At 35.9% G+C, this 26,788-nt stretch overlaps 2 protein-coding genes and 1 pseudogene across 5 annotated transcripts; all 3 read right to left on the bottom strand.

Moving 5' to 3' along the window:
* Positions 1-1,313: 1,313 nt before the first annotated feature.
* LOC122281481 (3-epi-6-deoxocathasterone 23-monooxygenase CYP90D1) lies at positions 1,314-6,361 on the bottom strand. 2 transcript variants are annotated; one of them, XM_043092990.1, is made up of 9 exons: positions 5,921-6,361; positions 5,428-5,752; positions 4,813-4,962; positions 4,481-4,729; positions 4,309-4,377; positions 3,680-3,769; positions 3,379-3,564; positions 3,129-3,250; positions 1,314-1,809 (listed from the first exon to the last, which is right to left on the bottom strand). In XM_043092990.1, the coding sequence occupies exons 1-9, from the start codon at positions 6,124-6,126 to the stop codon at positions 1,716-1,718; spliced, it is 1,491 nt and encodes a 496-aa protein (XP_042948924.1). In that variant the 5' UTR covers positions 6,127-6,361; the 3' UTR covers positions 1,314-1,715. The 2 variants fall into 2 exon arrangements, with proteins under 2 accessions (XP_042948924.1, XP_042948931.1); XM_043092997.1 differs by lacking the exon at positions 4,309-4,377 and having other exon boundaries at positions 5,921-6,360.
* Positions 6,362-8,264: 1,903 nt separating this feature from the next.
* Positions 8,265-16,165, bottom strand: LOC122281429. Of its 3 annotated transcripts, none has more exons than XM_043092906.1 (4): positions 16,026-16,165; positions 10,611-10,776; positions 10,306-10,491; positions 8,265-8,869 (listed from the first exon to the last, which is right to left on the bottom strand). In XM_043092906.1, exons 2-4 carry the CDS (start codon positions 10,654-10,656, stop codon positions 8,565-8,567), a joined length of 537 nt encoding a protein of 178 aa, XP_042948840.1. In that variant the 5' UTR covers positions 10,657-10,776; positions 16,026-16,165; the 3' UTR covers positions 8,265-8,564. The 3 variants fall into 3 exon arrangements, with proteins under 3 accessions (XP_042948840.1, XP_042948832.1, XP_042948848.1); XM_043092898.1 differs by lacking the exon at positions 16,026-16,165 and adding an exon at positions 11,596-11,694; XM_043092914.1 differs by lacking the exon at positions 16,026-16,165 and having other exon boundaries at positions 10,306-10,493; positions 10,612-10,742.
* On the bottom strand, positions 11,906-22,839 carry LOC122281422 (annotated as a pseudogene).
* Positions 22,840-26,788: the final 3,949 nt, after the last annotated feature.

The raw sequence follows: 26,788 nt of genomic DNA, 5'->3' as shown, positions 1-26,788 counted from the left end.
TTCTTTTTATCCAATAATATCTACAGTTTTGAACAGACGTTTTGTCCGAAAATATGAAAAAAATGTTATTGCGCCATAAGACTTTAAATAACCCTCCGAGTCTAATGGCACAAACCATAATACATTTTGACACTTCTAACTATCTCCAATAATCAAAAATACACTTCTGATACCATAGTAAATAATAACACTAATTATGTAGTTAGACAAAAACCTATACGATTAATGGATTCGTGAAAACTTATGGGGTTTTCACGAGATTCCTAAAGTTAATAGAAATTTCACAATTGAATTTCTAGCGGGCTGTTACACCAACCCTCCCCTAATTTATTTTTATTTTTATTTATAAAACTTATAACAAAGACTACGTCGTTTTACACTTAAAGGTTCTGCTTGGCCACTGAGAATTCTCATATGAGAATTTTGAGTTTTAAGATTAAATATTAAAATATTATATTTTAATATTATTATTGTATTGGGATTTGAAAAAGTTAAGAAAAAGTTAAATTGTTTATTATATTTTGTATGAGGATTTGAGAAAGTTGTAATGATGAGATGAGAATTTTATATTTGAGATAAACATTTTTTGGGGCCAAGCAGAACTTAAGTGAAGCCTTTTTTTTTTTTTTAATTTTTATAATATATATATAATTGGTCAATTCGATAGTTGGCGTCGGTTTTCTTAATTTTATACTGTCGGCAGTTCTCTATCGATTACAAACTCTGGTGATCGGTCTATATTGGTAACGATCGGTTCCATCGGTTTCTATAAGACCCAACTAAATCTCACTTATCCCATCCAAAATTATTATAAAATGTTAAATATTTTTTTTATATCTCAGTTATTAATATACTAAAAATTATAAAATTAAAATTAAAAAAAAAAAAAACTAACGAAATAAGTATTATAAGTATATATATATGATACATAATATATATAGCAACTACTCAAATGATCCAAAACGCCTGGATTTCGACCGTCTTCCTTCTCAAACCTCAACGTTCAAGAACTCGGCCCATTAATGGATCAGCGAGTTAATTCCGAAGATAAAGTTTGGTGGATTTCCGTTAATTCATGGGAATTTAGCTGATCCCCGGCCGGCCTCACCATTCTCATCCAATCTCCTACGCGCGTGACTGTGAATGGGCTAATTTAAATACATGAATACCGCGCGCGCTAGTTGTCCTGAAAAATGCTTTTGGTATTTGGGACCCCATGCATGCACACAAATCATTACCTCCGCCCACTACCTTATCAAAAGTTGCCTCCGTAAATTATAGGAAAATAATAACAACAATAATAATAATAATAATTCTAAGAAACAAAAGCCAAAAGTAGCTCCCTTGGTTTCCACTTTTATTTCGATTGTACAGACACTTTAATGGTGGATATCTCTTGTCATATTAAACTGTCTTTCTCAGTTAAAACGAAAGGGAAAACAAAAAAAAGTTAAAAGCGAGAAAAAAATAACCGTTGAATAATTTGGGTCTACAAAAGTTTCTACTCCTATTGTCGATATCATGTGCAAGTAGATGTGGAAGAGGACAAAAGTGTCAGCTTGTGATTGCCCCACACGTGTGGGCTCTGTGGCCGAGCCAACTCTTTCTCTCCTTCATTTCTTTGTCTTCTTGCATGATGTTTTTATTATTATTTTGGGTTACCATCGTGTCGAAGTTACTTGAGATTTTTCCCTTTGGGAGCCAAAACAACTGGCTCAAGGGTTCCCTCTCCTCTTGACCCATATTGGCATCCTCCTCTTCATTCTCACTGTGGGGAAGTTAACAACTGTGTCTTCCTCAGCCACCCAACTGCATGAAGAAAAAAGATAGAAACCTATATTCAAAACTCCATGATCAAACTCTAATTATCAAGCACATGACTCTTCCTCTGTCCAACACTCAAATCGGTCGATCGGTCAAAACATTGTTTTACTATCGATCAAGGATTATAACAATGCAGAGGCTTGAAGCGTGTAAAGGAATTCGTATGCACAACCCGATGAGATGGATATATTAAATAGTTTATTGATTATGTAAAAGTTGGCATTTTGTTTAAAAAGGAAGTCAGTCAACAGACAAGACCACCAAAAGATGATGTATTTTTTCCAAGTCAAACAAAACTTTAAAGCCTTTCCGACGTTGATTTAACTACTCTAGATTGACCATAGCCTTGTTTCTTAATATATACATGAATTACTAGTCGCTGCCTACCTATATATATGTGAGGATGATCTGTGACTTTATTGCAAATAATTATCACTGCAGATGAAGACACGAACTGTGAACCGTTCGAGAATCATGTTTTCGACGCGCTTGAGCCTTGACTAAGGAAAAATCTTGAAAATGTACGTCAAACACACACACACACATATATATAAGTATGAAGGCCTTTCTAATGGTAAATACAAGGCTAGCTCAGTCACATATGGTCGTGTCTTTGCTGATCCTCTGCAGTAAAAGACGTGCAAGTAACGTATGCAGAGAGACTTGGTTTTATAATTTTATACCGACGTCCCACTTGGGAAAGATCAGTGGAAAGATCTATTTTTAATGGTTCTCGTGTGATCTATGCCAAAGGATGATTTGGAATCTAGTATGGAGAGGACTCTTTCAACAAAGTATGAAAAAGATGCCTTTACTAAAAACTGAGAAAGCCAAAAAAAATGACAGAAAGCATGATGTTTTTTGCTATGTTTTGTCTCTGCTAAGATGCGAAAAAAGTGTAGAAGAAATGCAGTACTGTTTTGTCACGACAACCTTCACAATATTGGACTTCCGCTTATTTCTCCCATAAAGATGCAAAAGGATTTTTTTGAACTAGATCAACAGCTTTAAGAATGGAAGAACATTATCTCGAAATAAGGGTCCCTCCCTTCCTTTTAGGTTTCTGTCAGGCACACAGCTGATGTAGCTACGGCGTTGTTAATTAGCTGTGTGGTGGGATATGAATCGGGACCAATTAGATGATCATCATTATCTCTTTCCATTAATGCTGATTTACAAATCTAGCCGCTTTATCTTTTGTTTTTCTCCACGTGGATAAAATAACAAAGAAAATGAAATTATTTCCATGCGCTTAAGTTCCCCAATATTGGTGAAATGGGAGTTGGGGAAATTCTGATCATTACCTGAACTGAGTGACAAAGTGGTGCAGGAAGATGGAAGCTTCCAGCCTGGCCAAGTCAAGGCCAGGACATAGCCTTTGCCCACCTCCAAAAGGAGTAAAGTTACAAGTGCTCGTGTCTTTGTCCTGTCCGAAACCCGAAGCCATTACTAAAAGAAAGCTCAAAGAAGGAAAAATAGATCGTGCATGAACACAGGAAATTAACCAAATTAATATGGGAAAGAAAAGATTGAGTCCTCCATTTATATATATACCTGCCACCTCCATGGATTGAACTTGTAAGGCCAGTCATAGTGATTTTCATCAAGATGAACCGATCTAAAATATGCGAAAAAACACCATCCTTTTGGTATCAAATACCCTTTTATCTCAACGTCTTTCATGGCCTTTCGCATCACACCAATTATAATATTTCCGATCCTTAGAGTTTCTGTAATCACCTATAGATGAATAGAAAAACATGTTAGTATTACTTTATATTAATTAATGAGTGGATTATTTAGTTTTCCTTTAGTCTTTTATGATCTTATATATATATATATATATAAAACTTACATTCTGTGTAAATGGCAATGATAAGTAATCACTCCAACACAGAGGCTGTCCAAGCTGAGCTTTGAGTGTTTTCAGCTTCAAGTTTTCGTCCTGATCAGATGTACCAAGATTTAGATGACAACCCGACTATAACATATAAATAGGAACCAATAAATATCTTGATATATGCGAAAAGAAACGTCCACACGTACGTGCATGCAATTAATGTCTCCCTAACCCAATAATTGGCCGACCAAATGATTTAGAAACACTAATTTTAAAGAAAATCTCTACAGGTCTCTTCCAAAAGGCAGGCATGGTATTATTTTCCTCTAATTATCAAAGGCATGCACATCATTTTTTTGAAAAATAACATCAAAACAAATTTCTACGATTAATGTAATATTGATTCTGTTGATTATACATGACGAGTACTTACTGTCACATAACTAGTAGTACGTACCATATATAGTGTGGAAAACCCTAGCAAGTAGCTACAGATTCCACTTGATGTACCAGTAGATTGAAGGAAAGAAATTAAGCAGTACTTCTAGAAATGACAAAGAAATAAAAAAGGACATGCAAAAGCAGACCAAAAATTGGACTTAAATATCATGAACTTTACAAAAAAGTAAGTCTTGGCCGCAAACCGGGTTCGCCGAAAAGGATGTATATATGCAGCTGACAGCTCCAAGTAAAGTACGTACGATCGAGTAAAACTGTGTTGAAACCAATTAGCCATCATATTTGAATATTAATGCAGATTGATCAGTGTGGTAATTTGGTTATTAACTCCATTAACAAGAGAGAAAATTTCCATACCGTTAACTGTTGTAGGGCAGTGGGGCAATCCGAGAGGTATTTTATGGCTAGAGTCATGAGAACCGGCACTGAATCCTCTCCCGGTATCATCATATCAATCATATTATCTGCTATTAGATCGTCTGTTAATTGTTCACTTGAATCATTGAGCAACACATCTACTACATCTTTTGGAACCGTGGAGATCAGGACGCTTTGTCTTCTAGCTTGGATTATGTTTTTTACTATACTAACCATTTTCTTCTTTGCCTGATAGTGAAATTTAATCCATGGATCAATATTTTTAGAGAAAATAACAACATTGTAGACAAATCATGAGTTAACTAACTTGCCTGTAGTGAACCGTAGAGCGTAGTTCCCGGAATGTTTATGGGTAAAGACATGAGGCCAGAGATGAATTCTTGGAACTGTTTCTTTAGAAGCTCCATTTCTTCACCGGGATCCAAACTAATCAATGCCTTGACTAGTACTTGAAAGGCAATCTGGATACAGACAGGGAAATCTTAGTTACTTTTCAAAAAGACCAGGTAACACAATAATTATGAATCTAATTTTCCAAACAATATGATTCATGCAAAATTATTGTGAACCCCATAGACAAATGGATTCCTTAATTTAAACCAAAATATTCTTCAGACCTAATTAGTTAGTAGGATCCAGAGAGATTATTCACTCATGGTAGAAGCATATATAGATTCAAGAGAGGTGGCATCTTTAACTTGTTTTGTTGTGTCTATTAAAGTATTCTTCTCAAGGAGTCATCTTAAACATTGACGAAGAAAAATATAGACTCCAACTTAAATGATAGGAACTCACTTCCCAAATCCATATAGATTAATGGCACAGAGAGAGAGAGAGAGAGAGAGAGAGAGAGAGAGAGAGAGAGAGAGAGAGAGAGAGAGAGAGAGAGAGAGAGAGAGAGAGAGAGAGAGAGAGAGAGAGCTAACATTTTTGGCTTCATCTTGTATGTATATGGGATGGTCATCTTTCCAATTTGCCATTGATTCTTGAACATACTTTTGCATGTCCCTTGTAATTTGAGCCTTGAGATGTGGCGACTTGAAGAAGGCTCCTATGAGTCCATGGATTCTCCTTTGTAAGCTCCCATTGATCAGCAAAATAGAAGACTTCCCCATTAACTCCGTGAGCGATTTGGGGTAAGACGGGACGAAAGCCTTTGCGTCACTTTGTAGAACAAATTTACTCACTTCTGCATCCGTTGAAACAATCGTGGGACTTCCAAATATGTGTGACTTGAACACCTTTCCATATCTGCAAAATTAAGCAAAGTAGATTAGCTTTAGATGACCATATTTATGCTACAGAAGCGTAGATTTGAATGTTAAGCTAAATCACGAGAAAATAATGCGTGATTTGATGGTGCAATTAAGAGAAAGTAATGATCCGGGTACTGCTCATGTACTATACAATCACACTTACATGCGGCGACGTTTGTCCATGAAGCTCTCGGGGCGGTCAGAGTAAGCACAAGACACAAACTCAATTGTTTCCCCGATAAGAGGCCATCCAAGACTGCCTAAAGGAAGTGTGCTTCTGTGTGATGATCTGAGTCTAAACCTTTTCGTGTAGAGAATTATGGTGGAAAAGAAAATTGATGTTCCTAACACAAGCCACATGGTGTCCATTATGCATAAATTTCCCGCATGCACTCTCTCTCTCTCTCTCTCTCTCTCTCTCTCTCTCTCTCTCTCTCTCTCTCTCTCTGTGTTTCTCTCCTTTTCTGTCTCTAAGTTTTGCCTTAAATATGCTTAATCATGGTGACCACAGCCATGAATAACATTTTTAAGCAGAAAGAAGTATGCATGCGTACAAGCACGCGTGCGGAGAGAGAGATGTTAGAGCCAACTTAATGTAGAACATGGAATATTTGTATTGGGGCGGGCATAAATTTAAAGAATTGCATTAGGTTTTTTTTTTTTTTTTTTTTTTAAAACAAGCAGGATTTGTCTTGGCTGGATTTACACAAGGTTGGAGGCTTATAGCCAGCCAGGTTTTATTAGGGTGGCGTTGGAAGCCTGACCGATACCTTTTTCAAATTCTTCACATTTCTGTCAACAGTAAGAATCGAATTTAAGACCATTTTTCTATCATAGCAATGGGTCAGAAGCTTAGCCAGGTTTTATTGGGTTGAGGTTGGCAGCCTGACCCAGAAGATTTTTTTTTTTTTTTAAAGCCCAAACAACTTTTCCTACTTATTCCATTAGTCCGGTAAGAAAGACAGAACGACCCAATTTAAGGTAATGTTAAATCTTGCCATTTTGACCAATAATCCCACCCAGAATAGAGTATGAAGTAACCTAGAAATGATTACATACTGTGTATTTGACCAAATGGCCCATTTTTTTCAGGTGGGTTTCAGTTTGAGCAGTAGCGTACATCTGTGCAGAGGTTAAAAAGTTCAGAGAGGAATAATCTTAAAAGTTCTTTCGTAAATGTTATGATAAGTTTGTTCAGTACCAAGAGTGAGAACTAGAAGTCCCCACAAATGCATGATTGTTCTTTGAAGTCCCCCCCCAGCTGGGCGGCCTCGTGCATTCATGTGAGACTCAATAAATCCAACCGCAATCCTCCATCATCATCCCCTGCCTCTCTCTCTCTCTCTCTCTCTCTCTCTCTCTCTCTCTCTCTCTCTCTCTCTCCTCCCCTGCATACACAAGGCCAACCTCTCATGTCACATTCGTTCCCATCCTTTCTCATTCTATATGGCAGAGGCCACATGTATCTGTGCCTCTTTGCCAACAAATACAGTTCAATTATATGGAATTCTCTTTACTCAGAGGTGGAAGAGTAATTGGCAACATCTTCTATGAGCACAAATACCGGTGCGTCCCCAATGCGAAGTAAAGCAAATGAAGAAAAACAGGGCCCATCTTTCTCTGGAGCAGGCTTAAATTAATCTATTTCAAGAACTTTCAAGATCTCTGTTTGACTATAATTAAAAAATATTCAGTTCCCACGTTGGCCCATTTCTTGATTGCTTATTTTTTAAATGCTAAGCTCCATTCCTCTGTTTTACTTTATCTCTTTGTTTCAAATTACCTAACTTATGATTAAGTATCTTACTTTAAAATGTCTACTTTAATCAAATATCATCATTGCATCAAATTGCTCTCTCTCTCTCTCTCTCTCTCTCTCTCTCTCTCTCTCTCTCTCTCTCTCTCTCTCTCACGCAAACTATAGAGTTTATTTGTGTGTTTTGTTCATTCATTCCACTATTTCTTCGAGTTTTGGGAACCTTTAGATATATTTTATATATTTTTACTAACTTTACGTGTAAATTTAGAACAGGAAAGCTCAATTGGTGGTTGAAACATAACTATCGGTATGCATGCATATTGGGGGGTGTCCACGACCTCTACAGGAACTGTGCATGCGCTCGTTAGGCCCATTTGAAACTTCACGATTATTTACTTATTTATTTTAATTTTTTCTTCTGAGCGTGGAATCTCCACAACTTGGAACTTCCAGAATAGTACAGTAAATGAAACTGCAGTTCTGTCTTGCAATGAGAAAATGATATGAGCCTGCAGAGACAAGCTGAAGCAGGTATGACAAGAAAAGTTTCATTAATTCACTTCCACATTCCCAAATGTCAATGATGGAGTATTAGTAAATTATACAGACAGCTAAGCATAGAGTGTATATCTTCTCCTCCATAGCTTTATAAAGGGTCTGTAAAATATTTGAAATTCTGGAAGTGTTATAGTGGATAGTGTTTTTTTTTTTTTGTTTAACCTAGATAAACATAGACTGGTCCCAAATATTCAAAGCCAACGAATGCAGTATAAGAAAAACATAGAAACAACCAAGAAAGTTGGTCGGACCACATACAGGTCTATTAGCACAGCAGGGAAGATAGAAGTCGGTTCTATGTCTTACTGATCAGCATCAACATTATCCTTGTATTGCACTTCACGACTTCAAGAACTTAGATGGAATCAGATGAAATTCCAGCATTGATCTTCAACCCAACTATAAAATACCATGACAAAATTAACATGAAAAAAATACAAAATAAAATCATTTCTAGTAATCTGTAAATTTGAGAACAGCTGTTGAATAATTAGACACTTGGGATAGATTTTGCTTGAATAAACCGTTTGAGAATGGCTTTCTCTTCATCAATGCGCTTCTTTTCGTCAGGATCTTTTGATTTAACCTTCCTCTTCTCTTCCAATAACCACTTGAAAAGTTCACGCTGCTGATCCTGTGGAACTGGTTTCCTCGACTTCACAGACTCTATTATGGTTGGCAAAGGTAAGGGTTTTTCAGCAACAGGAGCAGTTGTAGCAGCATTTGTTGAAGCTGGAATTGCAATTTCTTCCACAACACCTGTGTCTTTCTTCTTTGTACTCATAAAGACGTATGCTATAAAGTTCACACAAACCTCAAAGTGATGAGAAGCACATTGAGACCCCTAGAGACAATTTTGTCAAGTGACTAAATCAAAAGGTTCAAGATGGTTATTACATAATTTAAACTAACTTGAAAATTACAGATTTCGATGATTCAGTTGTTTCCATCAGTCCAATGACAAGGACGATAAAAAAGCAAGATGCCTACATGCACATGCACATCCACAGCTAATGCAGAACCTGGGCCCATTTTGCATGGGCATTCACTGACTACTACTACAGCTATTACGTATATAAGATACTAATTAAGGAGTGCCAAGGGTTGGTCAATCCTCTAGGCTTCCCATCCTTGAGTTCGAACAATCAAATTGTATTCTCCCAGTTCTCCATCATTGTCTTCAATACATATCAAACAATTTCTATTGGTTTTGATCTACAATTCAAAAATGAAGAACTGAAATCAACAAAGCCTCGATATCTTGAGTAAGATCCACTGATTGTGCTTAAGGTAACAACAAGGCCTTGAAATACTTAAACCAAAAAGAACAAGAGAAAGTCAATTAACCCTCCCCGCACGTTCTCTGTCTGTTAGGAACTCTGCATTGACGAAATGATATATCACCATATAACCTATCTATATATTAACTAGTAACTACTACTTATCAAAAAACTTAACCAGTAAACTACATTGCCTTCCTAATTATTTTGAAATGACTGAAAATTTCACCCGTTATTTTCTTTTTGTTTTGATTCTTTTGAACCGATTTCCCTAACACAAATGATAGCAATCATACACTCTCGAAATACATGATATGTGATCAAGAGTCACAAATATATCATCAAGTCCCGTGCTAGAGTTTACTTTCTCAGTAATAGTATATGATATATTAACCCCAAAATTTCCGCCACTCTTCAGCATGAACATTCCTAAACTTTTCAGCACATAGGACAAGCAAAGAGCATACTTGTAATTACAATCACATAACAAATGATATCTAAAGTTCAAGAGTCATCACATTCACGCACCATTTTTTTTTAATTATTCACGCACAATTTCTCAACTAAGGAGAATCATATATCCATCACAAGCCCATTTAACACATTCCCTTCCGACCGCAACCATTAATAAGAATACCCCCTCCCCTCACAAAAAAGAAGGAAAAAAAATGTCTCTGGATCATAAATTTAACTAATCAAGGAATCCTCGGTAATTGAGGCTAAAGGCACAGCCCCTGCGCTAACAACGGAATACAACATGTCAAAAAAAGCAGTCAATAAGCACAAAGATCACTCTTTCAAGCTGAATTCTAAAAATCCATGATCCCATTTTATATAAAATACACCCAAACAAAACACCAATATAACAAATAACTGTAGGAAAGTGATAAAAAAAAAAAATAAATAAATAAACTTTATCATACAGCTGAGGAATAGAAGAAAGAAAGCGACCTCCGACAGCAAGATTCACAGCCAAGAGCATGGGCCAGAGAAACTTGTAACGCCGAGCAAGTGACTCTTTTGGGGGCTGCTGAGGTGGCGGAACTGAAGACTGAAGCCCCATTGATGAGGACGACGATGATGGTGAAGAAAATTTGTGGGCCTTTTGTTGCTGCTCTTGAAATTTTTTCACTTGTGCTGTTTGTGACGTCCAGAAAAAACCATTCAAGGTTTAAAAACCAATACCCCACCCAAAAAAACAAACGGAGAGAGAGAGAGAGAGAGAGAGAGAGAGAGATGGTTTTCTGAAAGTTGACCTTTTTTGGGTTTGTTGGCGTAAAGCTTTGGAGCTTCGTAGCTCATATTTGCTTCCCAAATTATTTTCCGTGTACTTTCTTGATCACCTATCAGCGATTCAGCGTACCACCAACTAGTAGTGTCACTGTTCTTTGAACTTTTCGGATCGCCCCAGTTTGCTTCCCACTGTTTGTTTCAGGAGAATCAGAATAATTTGTACCGGCGTAGAATCCATTTGAAATTATTTATTTATTTTTAATGGATTCAATTTTTTTTTATTAAAAACTTGCCTTATATAAAAATATTTTAGACATAAAAGACATCCTATAAAATAAATTTAATAAATATCAACCTGACACTCCCATGTAGGCATATTTCTGTTTCAATAAACACGATTCCCTGTACACTTGATTCATTTTCTAGACGGAAAACATGTAATTCGTAGGAAAGATCTTGTCCGTTTATTTATCAAGTGAAAAAAATATGAACTATGAAGTGTCAAGAAATAAACTCGAGTTCAATTTCTATTTGACATCTTGGTAAAAGATCGAGTTTGTGTAAATGGAAATTAAAGCGAAAGAATTCTAATAAATAGCAAATGATTAGGTAAAATAAATAACAAATAATAACCCAATAGCATTAAGCATTCCCATCTCTTCCCAAGAAAAAATAGGCCATTTCTTTGCAAAATAATAATCAATTTCATACAAGACAGTTTAAGAAACAAATCAAGAAATAATTGCATATGCTTAGACGATGAGTAATTGGTGCCAAAATGAACAAAAATTTGGACCGAATCGAGAGTCAGGAGCTTAGGCAAAAATGGTTGTGCATAAGAAATACAAGTATCTTGCATTCATAGCAATCAATGGAAGAATGGTGAATTGCTCAACTGTGTTTGTTTCATATATATATATATATATATATATATATATAAAGAAGATGAAAGAATTCGGATCTCCAATCATGACCATCCATGCAGCACGAATCAAAGATGATCCCCACCTTTTCTGTTCTCGAATCGTCGTCCCCAAGATCAATAGGAGATACTGACTTACTGAGGCCCCATTGGCATTTTCCTCCGAAAGAATACTTGGCACCAAGCTGTAAAGGTGATGCTCTTAATGAATTCAAGAAGACTGACGAATAAATTCCCAAGAAAAAACTGATACCAGGGCTTGCAGAAAATGAAAACACAGTTTCAACAGTGCAAGAAAGACTTTCGTTGGGTAAGAATTGTACAAAGATAAAGGAGGGACAGCACCTAGGGGATTAGTGCATGTTTAAATGCAAGCAAAATTCCCAACTCCAACAATAATATAAATAATTTTTAAGTTTCATTGCATTTTGCCTCAAAAACTTTAATGATATAGACAATTATTTATCTTACACTGTCCAATACTAACAACTAATTTAAATAGGAAAAAGAGGGGGGGAATCTACAGTTAGTCCTATAGGCAGTTGACCAGAACTTAACAGAAAATAGAAGTACACTGGACAGAGACATCTAAACTCTAGTCATACAACGCATTCTTAATTCTGCCCACTAGATACAACGTGCCAGGCGTGGGTACTTACAGCCAGGCTTTTTTTCTGTAGCCATTATATTGATAGTTCATTAATTAGCTCCAAGATCGACCACCACCATAACCCCTCACACGATCTCGAAAACCCCCATTGTAACAACCCGCTAGAAATTCAATTGTGGAATTTCTTTTGACCTTAAGAACCTCGTAAAAATTTCGTAAGTTTACACGAATCGACTAATCGCATAGGTTTTAGCTTGTCAACATAGTTAGTGTTATCACTCACTATGGTGCCAGAAATGCGATTTTAATTATTTGAGATAGTTAGAAGTGTCAGAATACATTATAGTCTACACCACTAGGCTTAATTGAATATTTAGGATTTTTCAGTACTAAGTTTATTACGTTTATTTTTGGAGTGAATAGTAATCTCGGTAAACGTACTAAACGCAATGTTTTCAAAATCACAGTGTGAAATGTCCAAATTAGGTTAGCGAAATTTTATTTGGATACTTGGCAAGATCTTAACCACACATAATGAATAGTATTAGATACTTAGCACAAAGAGAAACCATTAGATGGAATTGTGAAGGAAATCAATGTGTGAGATCATGACACCTAAGCAAAATACACATTTGGAAAATATCTTAAGAACATAGATTTAAAATACACATGGAAAGATTTTAACCACCTTACTCTTCCAAGTCTACTCCACATTTAGAAAATATATTAAACTAATTTCGTGGATATTATTGGGTAAAAATATCTTGAGTTGATTTTTGTAGATATTATTAGGTAAGAGAGTCCTACACTCCACTCTCACTCCGGTAAGAGAGTCCTACACTTAACTCTCACTCTAGCCTCATCTCTTCCATATCTTATCCACAAGTATCTCCAGCCACCCCTCCCCACGAAATTATCTTCATTTATGCTTTCCATTGAAAGAATACCAAACACTCTCTCTCGGACAGTTTTTAGGAATTCTTTTGCACACCCATTTCGAAGCTTTTGTAAGTGTTTTATCATAAAATCTCCTTCATATAAGTTGTTCCTCTTTGAGTCTAGTTTCCGTAGATGTATTTTTCGTATCATTCCATGGTCATTTGGTTAGTCAAAAGTATTTTTAACCATGGAAAGGTCATTCTGGGCGTGAATCTGGAGAGTATGTTATAGTTTGGAGTTTTTGACCAAGCTAATGGATAGATATTGGTCCGAAATTTTTATGGAGTATTGTTAACATGTATATATGACTATTGGTTGAGGATTTTTTCATGATTAAAGGTTTTGATGAAAGATTTTCTTAGATTTAGAAACTTAGAAACTGGAAGAGGAAAAACAGTTTCTGTTTTGAGAAAGTTTAACTCTTTGGTGGTCTAAACCTATTCTAATGACTTTAATAATTTTATTGGAGGATACCAAGTATCTTATATACATGTTATATTATTATTTTGAAGATATTTGATGTTAGTTTCAAAGATATGAAATTTTATGCAAAGAGATATTCAAATAAGCCAAAGTGTGGATATTCTTGGCTAAATTTATGTTTTGGTTAATTTCTAATCATGTAATCTTGAATTAGAAGCTTATATATGTTTTAGGAGATCTTTTTAAACCATGTGATGGTTTGGTTTGAAGATCATATAATTATAAGTCATAGATCAAGAGATTTATCAAAACTAGTTGAGGAAAAAGTTTATGTTTTTGGACTAAGTGTAAAACCAAAAACTCCAAATGTTATTTTGTGATTTTGGTGACTTTAGTTCGATGATTTAAAGCATGGTTGATGTTAGGATGATATTATGAATATGTTAGAAGTAAGATTTGATTTTTGAAATTCTTGGAGATGTTTTGATTTAAGGTCAAAACTTGTGATTCAAGTGCTTGGATCTTTTTACAAAAAAGTTTGGTGTTAATTATTAGCTTTTTCTAAATGGATGTTTTAAGTATGGTTTTGAATTTAGGATTGGAAGATGTTGTTGCAAAATTTTGGTTTAAGCATGAGTTTTGAAGTTGGAAGGAATTGCAACAAAAATCAAGAGAAATAACCTATAGATGTTTCAGTCATAGTGTGTTTTCCATAGTTGTGTTTTGTTTTAAATTTTTTCTGAGTTGATATTTAAGTTTAGGACAAAATTTACATGAGAAATGTAAATTTTGGAAACTTTTGAAGTTAGTATGCAAAATCCTTAAGTTATGGGTAAAACGGTCAATTTCCCACATGTAGAGAGTAAAATGAAAATTTTACTCTTTAAGTTAGTATTTTTCCATATTTCAAATTATTAGTGATTTAGTTCTAACTTTTAGAATCACTAATTACAGTTACTCATGATCGTACTTGAAGTTTTATAAGAAACGCGGAGATCGAGGTAAGTTAGCTTTTAACTTACTAGCAGTCTACTGTGTATGTGTGCTAAGTAAAAGAATTACAGTGTATGTATGTATGTTATCATATATGTCATGTCATGCCAAGTTATCATGTAATTGTCTATTATACAGAATTTATTCTGTCATCAATTTTTATCTGTTACACAATATATTCTGTCATGTATTACTATACATTACAAATATGTCATGCTAAATATGTTGTCTGTTATATGTTATGCCATGTTACGAAATGTTACTATCTCAAGTTGGTTATGTATTTCAAATTATGTTCAAGTCACGTTATGTTACGTCAGGGTTTCAGTCCTTTCATATTCCAGTCACGTTTCATCTTGAGTATATTCAGTTTATGTAGACTACATGGGGCCACAACAACTGTGGAGTATGTATTAACTGCATAGTGATGTATAGAATACATGGGGCCACAACAACTGTGGAGTATGTATTTACACATAGAATACATGGGGCCACAACAACTGTGGAGTATGTATTTACACATAGAATACATGGGGCCACAACAACTGTGGAGTATGTATTTTTAATGTTAAGTCAAGTTTGTGTAGAATACATGGGGCCACAACAACTGTGGAGTATGTATTTAACTGCATAGTGATGTATAGAATACATGGGGCCACAACAACTGTGGAGTATGTATTTACACGTAGAATACATGGAGCCACAACAACTGTGGAGTATGTATTTTTCATGTTAATTCAAGTTTCAGAGCAAGTTTATGCTAAGTCAAGTTTCAGATCAAGTTCATGTCAAGTCAAGTTCAGTTCATGATTCAATTTAAGCTATATCAATTATGCTATGTTGTACGCTAAGTTATGCTTTAATTACTTATGAATTTGATTATGCATTTATACTTTTACTGTCATACATGCATCATTAGTCTGTATGGAAGTTTTTTGTTAACTTGCTGAGATTTGTAATCAAATCTCACTGTGGTAGTCCCAACTACCATTCCTCCCGAATGGTAGATCTTGTTACAGGACCTGAAGGAGGATCAAGAGCTGACTAACTAGACACAGTCGACTGAACGACGGTGTGTCGTTAATGTTAATATAGTAGTTAAATTACTACTTGTACGATGGAGTTGCATCTCCAGTACTATTGGATCATAACTATTTTGGAATAGTGCTGTGATCTTAGTTATTCAATGGATCTTTATGTATGAAGTATGTTTTAAGTATTGTGATATTTTCAGTTTGGTGCATAGTATTGCTAAAGAAAAAATTATCCGCTGCGAATATTGCATAATGTTATATGCATGTTAGGATTATTGCATCTTATATGTCATGAACGGGGGCAGGTAACCTTGTGTTGCATGTTTCGACGCTTCAAATGTCCGTCCGATTCCAAACGGAATTTGGGGGCGTCACACCCATGACCTGATTGATTGATTGATTACATATAGAAACAAGGTTTCACAAACCAGTTACATCAAATACATGCAGATCATGAACAAACGTCTGTTGGGGGGTGATTGTGTGTGTTTCTTTAATATCAAACTCATCAGCTTACCTGTCAGTGGAGGTGCACCACTCCCTATTGCTGCCAATTCAGGACTGACCTTCTGACCAGCCTCCTTCAGTATGCTAATAAGTTCCTTCGCAAATCTGGCACTTGCAGCTGTGAAGAAAGTGTATGCAGTTCCTTTTGCCCCAGCCCTTCCTGTACGACCAATGCGATGAACATAGTCCTCAAGGGAACCTGGAAAGTCATAGTTTATCACATATTTCACGTCCTTCACATCTGCACAAAACCAGACAACATTAATCATAGAGAAGAAATGCTGTATACTGACAACCTCTCGCCTCGAAAACTTATTTAGAAAGAGAACCTATAACCTAATGCTTTCTGCTTCCATACCAGAGCATACACAGAGTCTTGTGGTATCACTTACAAACATAGAAGGTAACATGAATAGTCAATAACCAAATTCTTGAATCAATTATGCATGAAGGGGAGGAATTCAAGGGCAATATCCATAAACATAAAAACGAGTTCAGAAATAGACATGAGCAATATCGATGTGATAAATAACACCAATTTAGGTTAAAATAATGTTCACAGCACAATCTACAGACCACTGATAATGCAAGGCAATAAATAAAAAACGAATTTGTGAAAATGACCAAGTAGCAGCATCTGGATTAAAATAAACAGACGAGTGCAAATAAGAAATAAATAAAGGGACCTTGAATGGAAAATTACACAGCAACGAGCCATGGGGAAATGCTCTGCAGCAGTATTTAATCAACGAAACAATTTTCAAATATGCTGAGAGCAAAAACAGCCTTCATACTTAAAAAGCTATTACATAAGATATAGCTGAAAAGGGAGAGGATTTATGGGTAGATTAGGACCATAAAGCCGTCCAATTGAAATTGAAAAAGAATACTTAAACAGGGACAGGGCTGACAGGAAGATGAAGTTAACGGTTTGTTTCCAAAACAAGTTGATGTTGAATTCTGTTAATTGTAAATGAATTTCTACGAAGTCTTTGAAGAAGCATTAATAGTTTTCATCTTCATACCTAAACCACGAGCTGCAACATCTGTTGCAGTCATTATAGGACTCTTGCCAGCTTTAAACTCTGAGAGGACCAATCCCTTTCTGCTTGACTTTTATCTCCATGAATTGAGAGGGCTGGCCAACCATCCATGCGAAGCTGTCGAGTGATCTGATCACATCCTTTTTTGGTATCCATGAAGATCAGTATCCGACTGCCATCCATTATATCCTCCAGCAACTTTACCAATCTTGAAAATAAAGCTTATCAGTAAGATAAACGCATCAAATCATATAATAAGACTCGAAAAAACATATATTTTTTATAAGTAAGAAACAAACAAGACTTCAAAATATTGGAATGTACAAGAATATAAAGCAATATGGCCTACTTGTTATATTTCTGATGCTCAGAAACAATGTCCACATGCTGGCGTATGGCATGGTTAGCTTTCAAATCTGGAGAGCCTATTATCACCTACACAAAGTCCAAGAGAGAACTGATTGAATAATCACTCCTGGTAAGACTTTATCTGGGTTCAATGTACTTTTATCTTCAATGAACAGCCCAGCATTCAATGCGGAACATTTATCCACAGACACACATATGTCCCTCCAGAAGTCTATCAATTAATTACAAACCAAATAATATTTATGATAATTTTGGACCAAAAAAAAAAAACAAAAGGCAGGGAGGGAGCAAAGCAACAAAATCAAGAAGCCTCAAAACAGGGTAAAATGATATATCATGATTGGCAATTTCATATATTAAAAGCATAGAATAAAAATTGAACTGCAGAAAAAACCTTCTAACAAGATATCCAACAATGGTAACAAAATTCATTGAGGGGACTTTACTTTGTATGGGTTGTAAAGGAACTGCCTAGCAAGTTGTTCAACCTCCTTAGGCAAGGTAGCACTCCAGTATAGAGTTTGACGATCTGGGCGAATCTGCATAAAACAGAACATTAGACATGAAGGAAAGGGCGTGCTGCATTACCATTGATACGTGCCAGTTAGGATATTTGAAAACTCTAATCGCCATATCATCATCAACCAAAATTTGGATCTTTGAAAGCAACTGCATCATATTCATATCCTTCTTTTTCAACAGATGCAATTGAACCAGCAATACCATATACCTTAAAGAAATTCTTGAATTGCATTTGGTAAATACAAAACGAGAACAGGTGTTTTATTCATGATATTCATGGCCACCAGCCCCATCCACCAAGCCGAACTCCATTCTTGGCTTTCACATTTAATTCATGAATTTTCTTCGTTGATGCTCAACCAAATAGTTACAAGGTACAAAAGCAGGCAACTTTTAAGTACTTTGGTTAAAAGCGTATGCAAGTAAAAATATTATTCAGCTTTATCCACAAGTAACAAGTTTGGATACATACAAGTAACTAAAGGTTGGCATCTTTAGTCTCTAAAGCCAATAACTGTCCAAATAGACAGGAATATATCGCTAATATCAATACTTATAGGGGTACTACCCGCCCTATATGGGCGGTTAGCCACCCATCCCGCACCCTATCCCCGATTAGGCGGGATGACCATCTGCATCCGCTTGCCGGGCAGGCGGATTGATGGCACCACCGTCTAACAACCTCGTTTGACAACACATTTTCACCAACAAAAAAAAGGGGGGAAAAATCGCATATACATAAGAAAAATACAAAAATCCAATAACATATCCAAAAATCGCACAGATCTGTGCATAGACTCACAGGCCACTGCCATGGCCATGGGTCATAAAACTCACAGACCCACAGTTGCAGTCATGGGCCTTTAATTTACAGATCCACTGCAGCGACCGTGGTCTTATCATTGTAGCTGCAGCTTGGCCGTGACCCACGAAAACGGAGAGAGAAGCTGGGCTGAGAGAAGGAGAAGAAGAAGATAAGAGTTAGGAGAAGAGAAAGGAGAGAGAAGAGAGGTGGTGAATCGTAAGGCCACTGAGGCATGAAAGGAAGGGAAGAAGAGAAGAGAAGAGCGAGGGAGTTGAGGACGGCAAGGGGAGGAGAGAGAAACGAGATCCACGCTAAAATGCAAAAAGTCAACAATGTGGATTCTAAACCAAAAGACTTTATTTAAGCCAAAAGCTAATTAAGACAATAGATAGTCTGTTACAGTAAGATATAAACCATAATACAAACCAAAAGATACAAAGAACACAAAAGAAAAGAGGAGAGATGAAGATTAGGGGAAACAATCATCTATATAAATTATTTTTATAATAGACGCGAAAGTAATCACATAAATTTCAAATAGAATGGAGAAATTCAAACCTGAGAAACAAGTTTTCGGATTTGAGGCTCAAATCCCATGTCTAGCATCCGGTCTGCCTCATCCAACACAAGATACGTAACCCTTCGCAAGTTTGTATGATGTGATTCCAACATATCCATCAACCTCCCTGGTGTAGCAATAACAATTTCAACACCTGATCCAGAAAAAAGAAATAAAGTTCACATTAGCAACAATAAGAGGAGTAAGCAACTACAATAAAGAAAAAACCTGTACATGAAAGTAATAATTAATAGCTAAGTCATCCCACATGATAACCATCTATCACAAGCTGGCCCTAGTTCATAGAAGTCAATATTTGGGAATGAAGAAGTCATTTGGAACTCAATTGATAGCCTACCTTTCTGGAGATCACGTACCTGAGGTCCCTTTGGAACGCCACCATATATGCAAGTGTTTTTAATCTTTGATGATGCACCAAATTTTGTAGCTTCATTTTGTATTTGGACCGCAAGTTCACGGGTTGGAGCTAATACTAACACAATTGGGCCATCTCCAGGAGCTGACAAAATATGATGGAAATTACATAATTCTCAAGGATTGATCAAGTACAAATAGAGGCACACGAATGACATATAGAAAGATTCAATCAACCAAACTGTTACATCCTTACCTAGAATTGGCTGGGCATTAACATGGACAATGGCAGGCAACAGGTAGGCAAGTGTCTTCCCTGACCCTGTTTCAGCAATACCAATGAGATCACGGCCTTTTAGAGCCATTGGCCATCCTTGAGCTTGAATGGCAGTAGGTTCTACAAAGCCAGCTCTCGTAATCTCTAGCATAACATAATCTGTTGTAAAAAAGGTACAACTTAATGAGAAAACTCTTCCCAAAAAAAAAAATATATTCCATCATCCAAAGATAAAAGAAAAATTCTATTCATTATCTATGATACCCCATATGATAAGGATAAGGGTAGGTGGTGTATAGGATCCTACATTGCTTGGGAATGAGAAGTTCTTGCTCTTTATAAGATTCCAATGAGGCTCCTATTGTATCGTTGACTAGTCCTTTTCGAGTATAGACCATGTGGTTTAGCGCCTTCCATTGGAGCGTTACAAATGGTATCAGAGCATATCCTAACCAGAAATGTGGAACTTGAGCCGTGCCACCTACAAAGGACATGATCGACGAGAATGTCGGGAATTTAAGATGGGGTGATTGTGATACCCCATATTATAAAGAAAATGGTAGGTGGTGTATAGTATCTCACATTGCTTGGGAATGAGAAGTTATTGCTCTTTATAAGGTTCCAATGAGGCTCCAATTGTATCATTGACTAGTCATTTTGGAGTATAGGCTATGTGGTTTGGGCCTTCTATTGGGACATTACATCATCCCCACGCACCACACTTTTTTTTTCTCTTTCCAAATATGTGGTATATGGATGAGTAGAAGAATTTAATTAATTTAAAAAGAATAAAACAAAAAATAAATAAAAATAAATGTGGTGTGTAGGGATGCTGAATGGCAACGCTTAAGATAAAAACCTTGCAAGTTGAGGTAAGTTGACTAAGGGCATGTTTGGACACTATGAGAATTCTCAAAATTGCTCATAATTTCATTCCCAAACATTATTCAAACACAAAACACTTTTCAATTTTTTCATCTAATCATTATTCAAACACAAAATCAATACAACTTTTTCAAACTTCAAAATGAAAATAATATTAAACAATTATATTTAAACAATTTTTTAACTTTATAATATTTTTTATCAACTTTTTTTCTATCCTTTCACAAAACCCAATAAAACATCTTCACTCAAATTATTTTACTACTATTTACAAAATTATGAGCTACTCTAAGTATCCAAACATGCCCTAAATTTCAATATAAAAAAACTTTTATACGAGGGTGTAACATTCAGTTACTCCACCTTTGGCAGTTCTCTTTCTTGGGATGACATTGGGGATACATTCAGTAATAGATTTAGCGGTGCATCTATTCCAACGGCAACAAGTTCACAGAAGTGCAAGGCAGTTACAAGATATATATATATATATATATGATTTTTTTTTTTTTTTAAATCTTAGGTCTTTTTTTTTGGTTCTTCTAAAATGGTAAATGAAACATGTACAAAACCCCAAACAATGAACAGAGCCAGTTTTTCTCCCAAGATAAGTTACCTGGGAACCCAACATCACGAAAACTAGTGACAGGCTTTGGAATATCACGGCCTTCAATTGTAATTTCCCTTCGTTGTCGATACTCATCAACCTCCCTGTCCGACATTGCTGTCACTGATGACGACTCAACATAGAAGTTCTTCTCAAAAGGAGTCAACCCATCCAAATCCAACTTCCTCGGTGACTCAGCACCTTCATAATTATTCCTGCTTAATGAGGAACGAACTGAGCCACTGAACCCCATAGACCCACCAAACCCCGAATCGCTAAAACAACACAAAATTCACCGAAAATTAATATCCATTCAATTCATAGAAAATGAGTCAGTGTCGGCTCATTGAAGCCAGAATAAAATCCGAACTTCACAAAATGAATTTGCAATAAAGTGATCAGTACCTGATAATGGGAAGCAGAAGAAATACATTCATATATCATATTACAAAATTGAATGTAATTCGAACAAAACTAGGCAGTTTATGATCATAGGATGCTCATTATCGTAAACTAATTCACATATCTTGAAGAGAGTGCGAGAGTTAACTTTGGAGTTAATAGATAGTGAGAGATAGACGGAGAGTGCAAACACAGAAACGGTAGATAAATTAAATTTTCACCAAGCTAGCCCGTACTTGATAATGAGGCATTGAGTATACACTAATACAATTCAGAATAACTCAGGTAGATATTAAGTTAAAAAAACAGATATGTTTAATTGTGAGCCTAATTGAGAAAGGCACACAAGAACCAGAATCACTGAGCAAACCAAGAATCCACAACAAGAACAACAAAACCGAATTAAAAGAAGTTTAATGTATATAAAGCAAGCCCGCAAATGCGTAATGTATGCAAAGTAACAAATAAACCTACGCAATAGAGAAGAGGGAAAGGGAGAGACATTCATAATAATTGGGCAAACTTTAAACTTTACGTAAAAATGAAATTAGAGGAAATTACAGATAATTGAACGAAACCCACATGGAAATTTATCGGGGAAACACACACATATATACGCATTCTGTACATCTATGAGCGAGAGAGATTGGGGGAATGAGAGTTACCCTCTGCGGTCGCCGTACGAAGTGGGGTCGCCGGAGCGACTGTCATAGCGGCTCATGATGCGAGTGTTGCTACAAGGTTATCGCAATGGACTTTGACAGAAAATAGATTGAGAATTTATGAAGGATTTTAGAAGGCTTTAGGAACAAGTAGAAGAAGAACCAGCTGGTGCTAGAAGAAGAGCAACGAGGGAGAGGAGGGATCAAGGAAGTCTTGCGCGGTAATGGCTAACGCTACGCGAAAATGTATCGGGTGGGAAAAATCTCCAGTAAAAAGATGACAGCATTGACAGGTGAACATTTGGGGCTTTTGGAGTAATTTGGACCCTCCCTCAAGGTCATATGGGTGGGGAAGCTGGGCTGTTGGGTTTAGAAACCCACTCACTCCAATAGAATTGTAGAAACCCCAGCACACACCCGGAGGGCCCGCTAACATAGCATTATTATAGTAAACCCCCATAAAAGAGAAAAAGAAGCCCAATGAAATAATCACGCCCACGTAAGATCAGGACGGGCCCATAAGAATCAGAACATCCCATGTCAGCTCGACCCTTTGCAACACTCCGTTTGGGACCTCCTCAAGCGGGCACTAGTGTAGGAGTAGCCCATAAAATTGTGCCAATCTATCTATAAATATGAAAAATGTCTAAGGTCAAACACATAATTTTTTAAAAGTATTAATTGTAAAACATTGCATGTGCCATTTCATTAAAATAAAATGTATCTTTTCACATGATCAAGAAATACATGTCAATTTTTGAATTAGATTAGAAAAAATTTCAAAAACCTTGTCTTTTGTCGTCATACTATCGTAGTCTACGACATTATTTAATATTGACATTGTAGATAAGGCAATTGCATGTAGGGGGAACCACGCCCCGTCCACTTGCCCTCCACCACCCCACCTTGCATGGTAGGAGTGGGCTAACCTGTCCGATGCGAGGTCGGGGTACCCTGCCCTCTTTTGTGAAAGGTGGGGAAGGGCCTGGCACCCCATAGCCCAACCCAAAATAATTATAATTATATATAAATATATATAAATTTATTAATAAAGCGACATCGTTCTATCTTATGTTTTATTTATTATTTCAAATAAATGTCGAAAACAACGTCATTTAGGATTAGGTTAAAACCTAACCATATCCTGTTCCCTCTTTCCCCCGTCGATCTTTATTTTCCCTTTCTCTATCTCTTTCCTTCTCCCCCTCTCCCTACTGACGACTCTCATTGCTTTTCACCCCTCTCAATCTCTCTTGAGTCTCTTCGTCATTGAGGTCTCTCTCTCTCTCTCTCTCTCTCTCTCTCTCTCTCTCTCTCTCTCTCTCTCTCTCCACCTTGAGGTATACCGTATTTTGCTATCATATCATTGTTTTGAGTTTTTGTTGTTGTGTTTCGATTTTTTTTTGTAAAGATCTACAGATTTGTTGTAGATAGGGTGGAGATTTTTTTCGGATTTGTTGTTGTTTTTCAAGTTTTGGTGATTTATTGGTGTTTCCCATGAGTGGGTGATATGAACTCGCGGGAATGAAATCCCTTGACCTTGGTGCCCATCAGTGGGTGGAAGGAGATAGACATAATCAGGGGCCAATTTGCCCCAGTGTGGGTGGCACCCCTAATTGAATAGGTACATGCAAATGGGTAGAAATTAAGGTTTTGTTTGGTTAAACAGATGAGATGAAATTAAAGTTGAATAAAATATTATTAAAATATATATTTTAATTTTAATTATATTTTAAAATTTAAAAAAATTGAATCGTTTATTGTATTTTATGTGAGAGTTTGAAAATGTTATAATGATTAAATAAAGATAAGACTGATTGTGCTGTGTAGCCAAATGAAGGCCTAACACCCCACAAGCACTGATCGTCTGCATGAAAGTCTGGACACAAATTAGTATTGACATGATAGATGATGTAGGGACTACATGAGAGAGCTAGCTAGAGCTGCATATACGGATATGGCTCTTCCTAATTATCAGGCCGAAATTGAATATGTGGCGATCTGATCGCTAAGCAAAAAGATAAACTCTAATTTATCGGCATATACAGTACTATATTATATATATATATAACAAAATTATGAAAAATGAAAATCAAAGTAGTAGTGAAAGGTCAGAATCTCTCTTGCATTCTGGGATATTGATAGGGTGATCTAATCCTTTTATCCGGTATCATTGGGCACCAGCAGTGGAAGGTCTCTCTGGTTCTCAAAGGGATAACTGCATGCATGCCAACACATACACATCATGCACGAAGTTGAAAGAAAGCAAAAGCATGCATTGTCTCGTTTAATTTAATTAGCGCGATAGAGAACCATTGCATGCAGATAAGCTTAGCTAGGTGTCATACTCATCATCCTCCCCATTAAATGGACCTTTTTTTATAACTATTGTGGCATAACTAAAAATATTGGCATGCAGTACGTACTGTACGTACGTGGTCTAAACAGAAATGGAGATGATCAGCGGAGGAGACATCCAAATAAATCATCTTTAATTAAATTAACCGCTGAATTCAAAATAATTTGGGGTCAAAATTAAGGGTTATAAGGTCTGCTTAATTATAATTAAGGAGGGGATTAATTAAGGCGCGCTATAATTCCATTGTTTTTTTTTTTTTTTTTTAAAGATTGGTGTAAAGATCTCTCTATTTGCCCAAAAAGAAGGATGGGAGATGGGCGATAGTTACTTGTTTGATCCGAAAAGAAAAAAGACAGGGAATCATATATGTTGCATGCAGCTGGCCGGTGATTGGCGAGATATCATTTTCTGAGAAGGAGACCTCTTTTGTCACGCATGCAGAAGTTGCGCGCTGAAAAGATCGAGAGGATTCCAAATTTTATTTTATTGCAAATTAGCTCATCTTCTATCATTAATTAAACAAAAACCAAATTAGAATAATAATCGCAAATCAAACTCTTTACCACCACATGATATATATATATGTAAAGTTTTATTATATACAAGCATAATCGCATATTAATCTGTGTATTAATATTGATTTATTCATATTTAAAATTTAAATTAACACTGTTTTTAATAAAATCTATTTTTTGATCAATCACATCATATTGATGTACAGATTAGTATATAATTATGTTTATAACTATATTTTTCCCTATATGTATATGTAGATATAGAAGCTGCTTTTTCATTGCCGGCCCACTTTTACCAATATTACTTACTTTTTATGATTTATAAGCTTCGAATTATTATCCTAAAGCAAAGTCCACCATTCACACACCTTTAAAGAAATCTTGGAGTAGAAGAGAATGAATGCATGACGCAGGAGTAAGAACAAGATAATTTTGAGTTTGAAAAAAAAAATCTATAGAGAGAGAGAGATGACAATGTTGGTACGTCATGTCTAATAACAAAATTATTTTTTAAAATTATTAACTATATATAATATAATTTATAATTAGCTTGGTTTAAGACCAATATCTATCAATGATGGCACGTTCCATATATTATAATAATGTGGCATGAACAAATCAATATCGTGTCTACCGTTTATGACCATTTGATTGGCATGCATGTGGAACTCGCGCGTCCACATTCAATTAAATTGATTAAATTCGTTCGTTGATTAGGTATTTGTCACTAGACTAATTAGTATTTAATATTTGTATTTATTGTTGAAGAACGTGATAATGACTAGCTAACTAGTTTGATTTATCCACTGGCTCTATATAGGTGCACATGATAGATCTAATACATGAAAAATAATAGTTGTAATATTAGTGTGTAAATATAGTGTAATTACTTTAAAAATAAATAAATATGAGATTTACACGAAAAATAATAATTTTTTAACAGTAAATTTCACTATTTTTCAAAACGACTATATAATATTAACCGTCTCAAACCCAAATAAATGTTATTTTTAAGTGCACAAAATAAACAAGAAATCCATGAAAATATTTTCGTCAAATATAGTTTTTAAAATTATATAACTTCTTCGTTGCTCCGTTCAACAGCATGCGCGCATATATCAGTACTAGTAGGCAGGAAGTCTTCATTACTTCCTGCATGCATATATGATCAGCAGGTGGCAAAAGGTTCATGAGGGCCATTTAGGAGATTGTGTAGTACTGTAGAAATGAAATTGCTCCCCTTTACTTGCACCAATAATATCGAATGCTTCTGTCACGTTACGAGTTCATCACATTAATATGGAATATCAGATTGCATGCTTTATAAGTAGTCTGACCCACACAAATTCATTTTCAGGCTACAAAGTTCTGTTTTCTTCTTTCTTTCCTTCTTCTT

The sequence above is a fragment of the Carya illinoinensis genome, chromosome 1, assembly GCF_018687715.1.
Source record: "Carya illinoinensis cultivar Pawnee chromosome 1, C.illinoinensisPawnee_v1, whole genome shotgun sequence".
Classification (NCBI taxonomy): domain Eukaryota; kingdom Viridiplantae; phylum Streptophyta; class Magnoliopsida; order Fagales; family Juglandaceae; genus Carya; species Carya illinoinensis.
Note: the sequence above shows the minus strand (reverse complement) of the source record. Positions and strands in the feature narration are given on the sequence as shown.

Coding starts and splice junctions, on each gene's coding strand:
- LOC122281481 (XM_043092990.1), bottom strand. CDS start 6,126: ATGGACACCATGTGGCTTGTGTTAGGAACATCAATTTTCTTTTCCACC. Junction 3,251..3,378: donor TCAATCCATGGAGGTGGCAG/GTATATATATAA, acceptor GGTTTCGGACAG/GACAAAGACACGAGCACTTG. Junction 1,810..3,128: donor CACTTTGTCACTCAGTTCAG/GTAATGATCAGA, acceptor TTCTTCATGCAG/TTGGGTGGCTGAGGAAGACA.
- LOC122281429 (XM_043092906.1), bottom strand. CDS start 10,656: ATGAGCTACGAAGCTCCAAAGCTTTACGCCAACAAACCCAAAAAAG. Junction 10,492..10,610: donor CGCCAACAAACCCAAAAAAG/GTCAACTTTCAG, acceptor CGTCACAAACAG/CACAAGTGAAAAAATTTCAA. Junction 8,870..10,305: donor TGTGAATCTTGCTGTCGGAG/GTCGCTTTCTTT, acceptor TGAACTTTATAG/CATACGTCTTTATGAGTACA.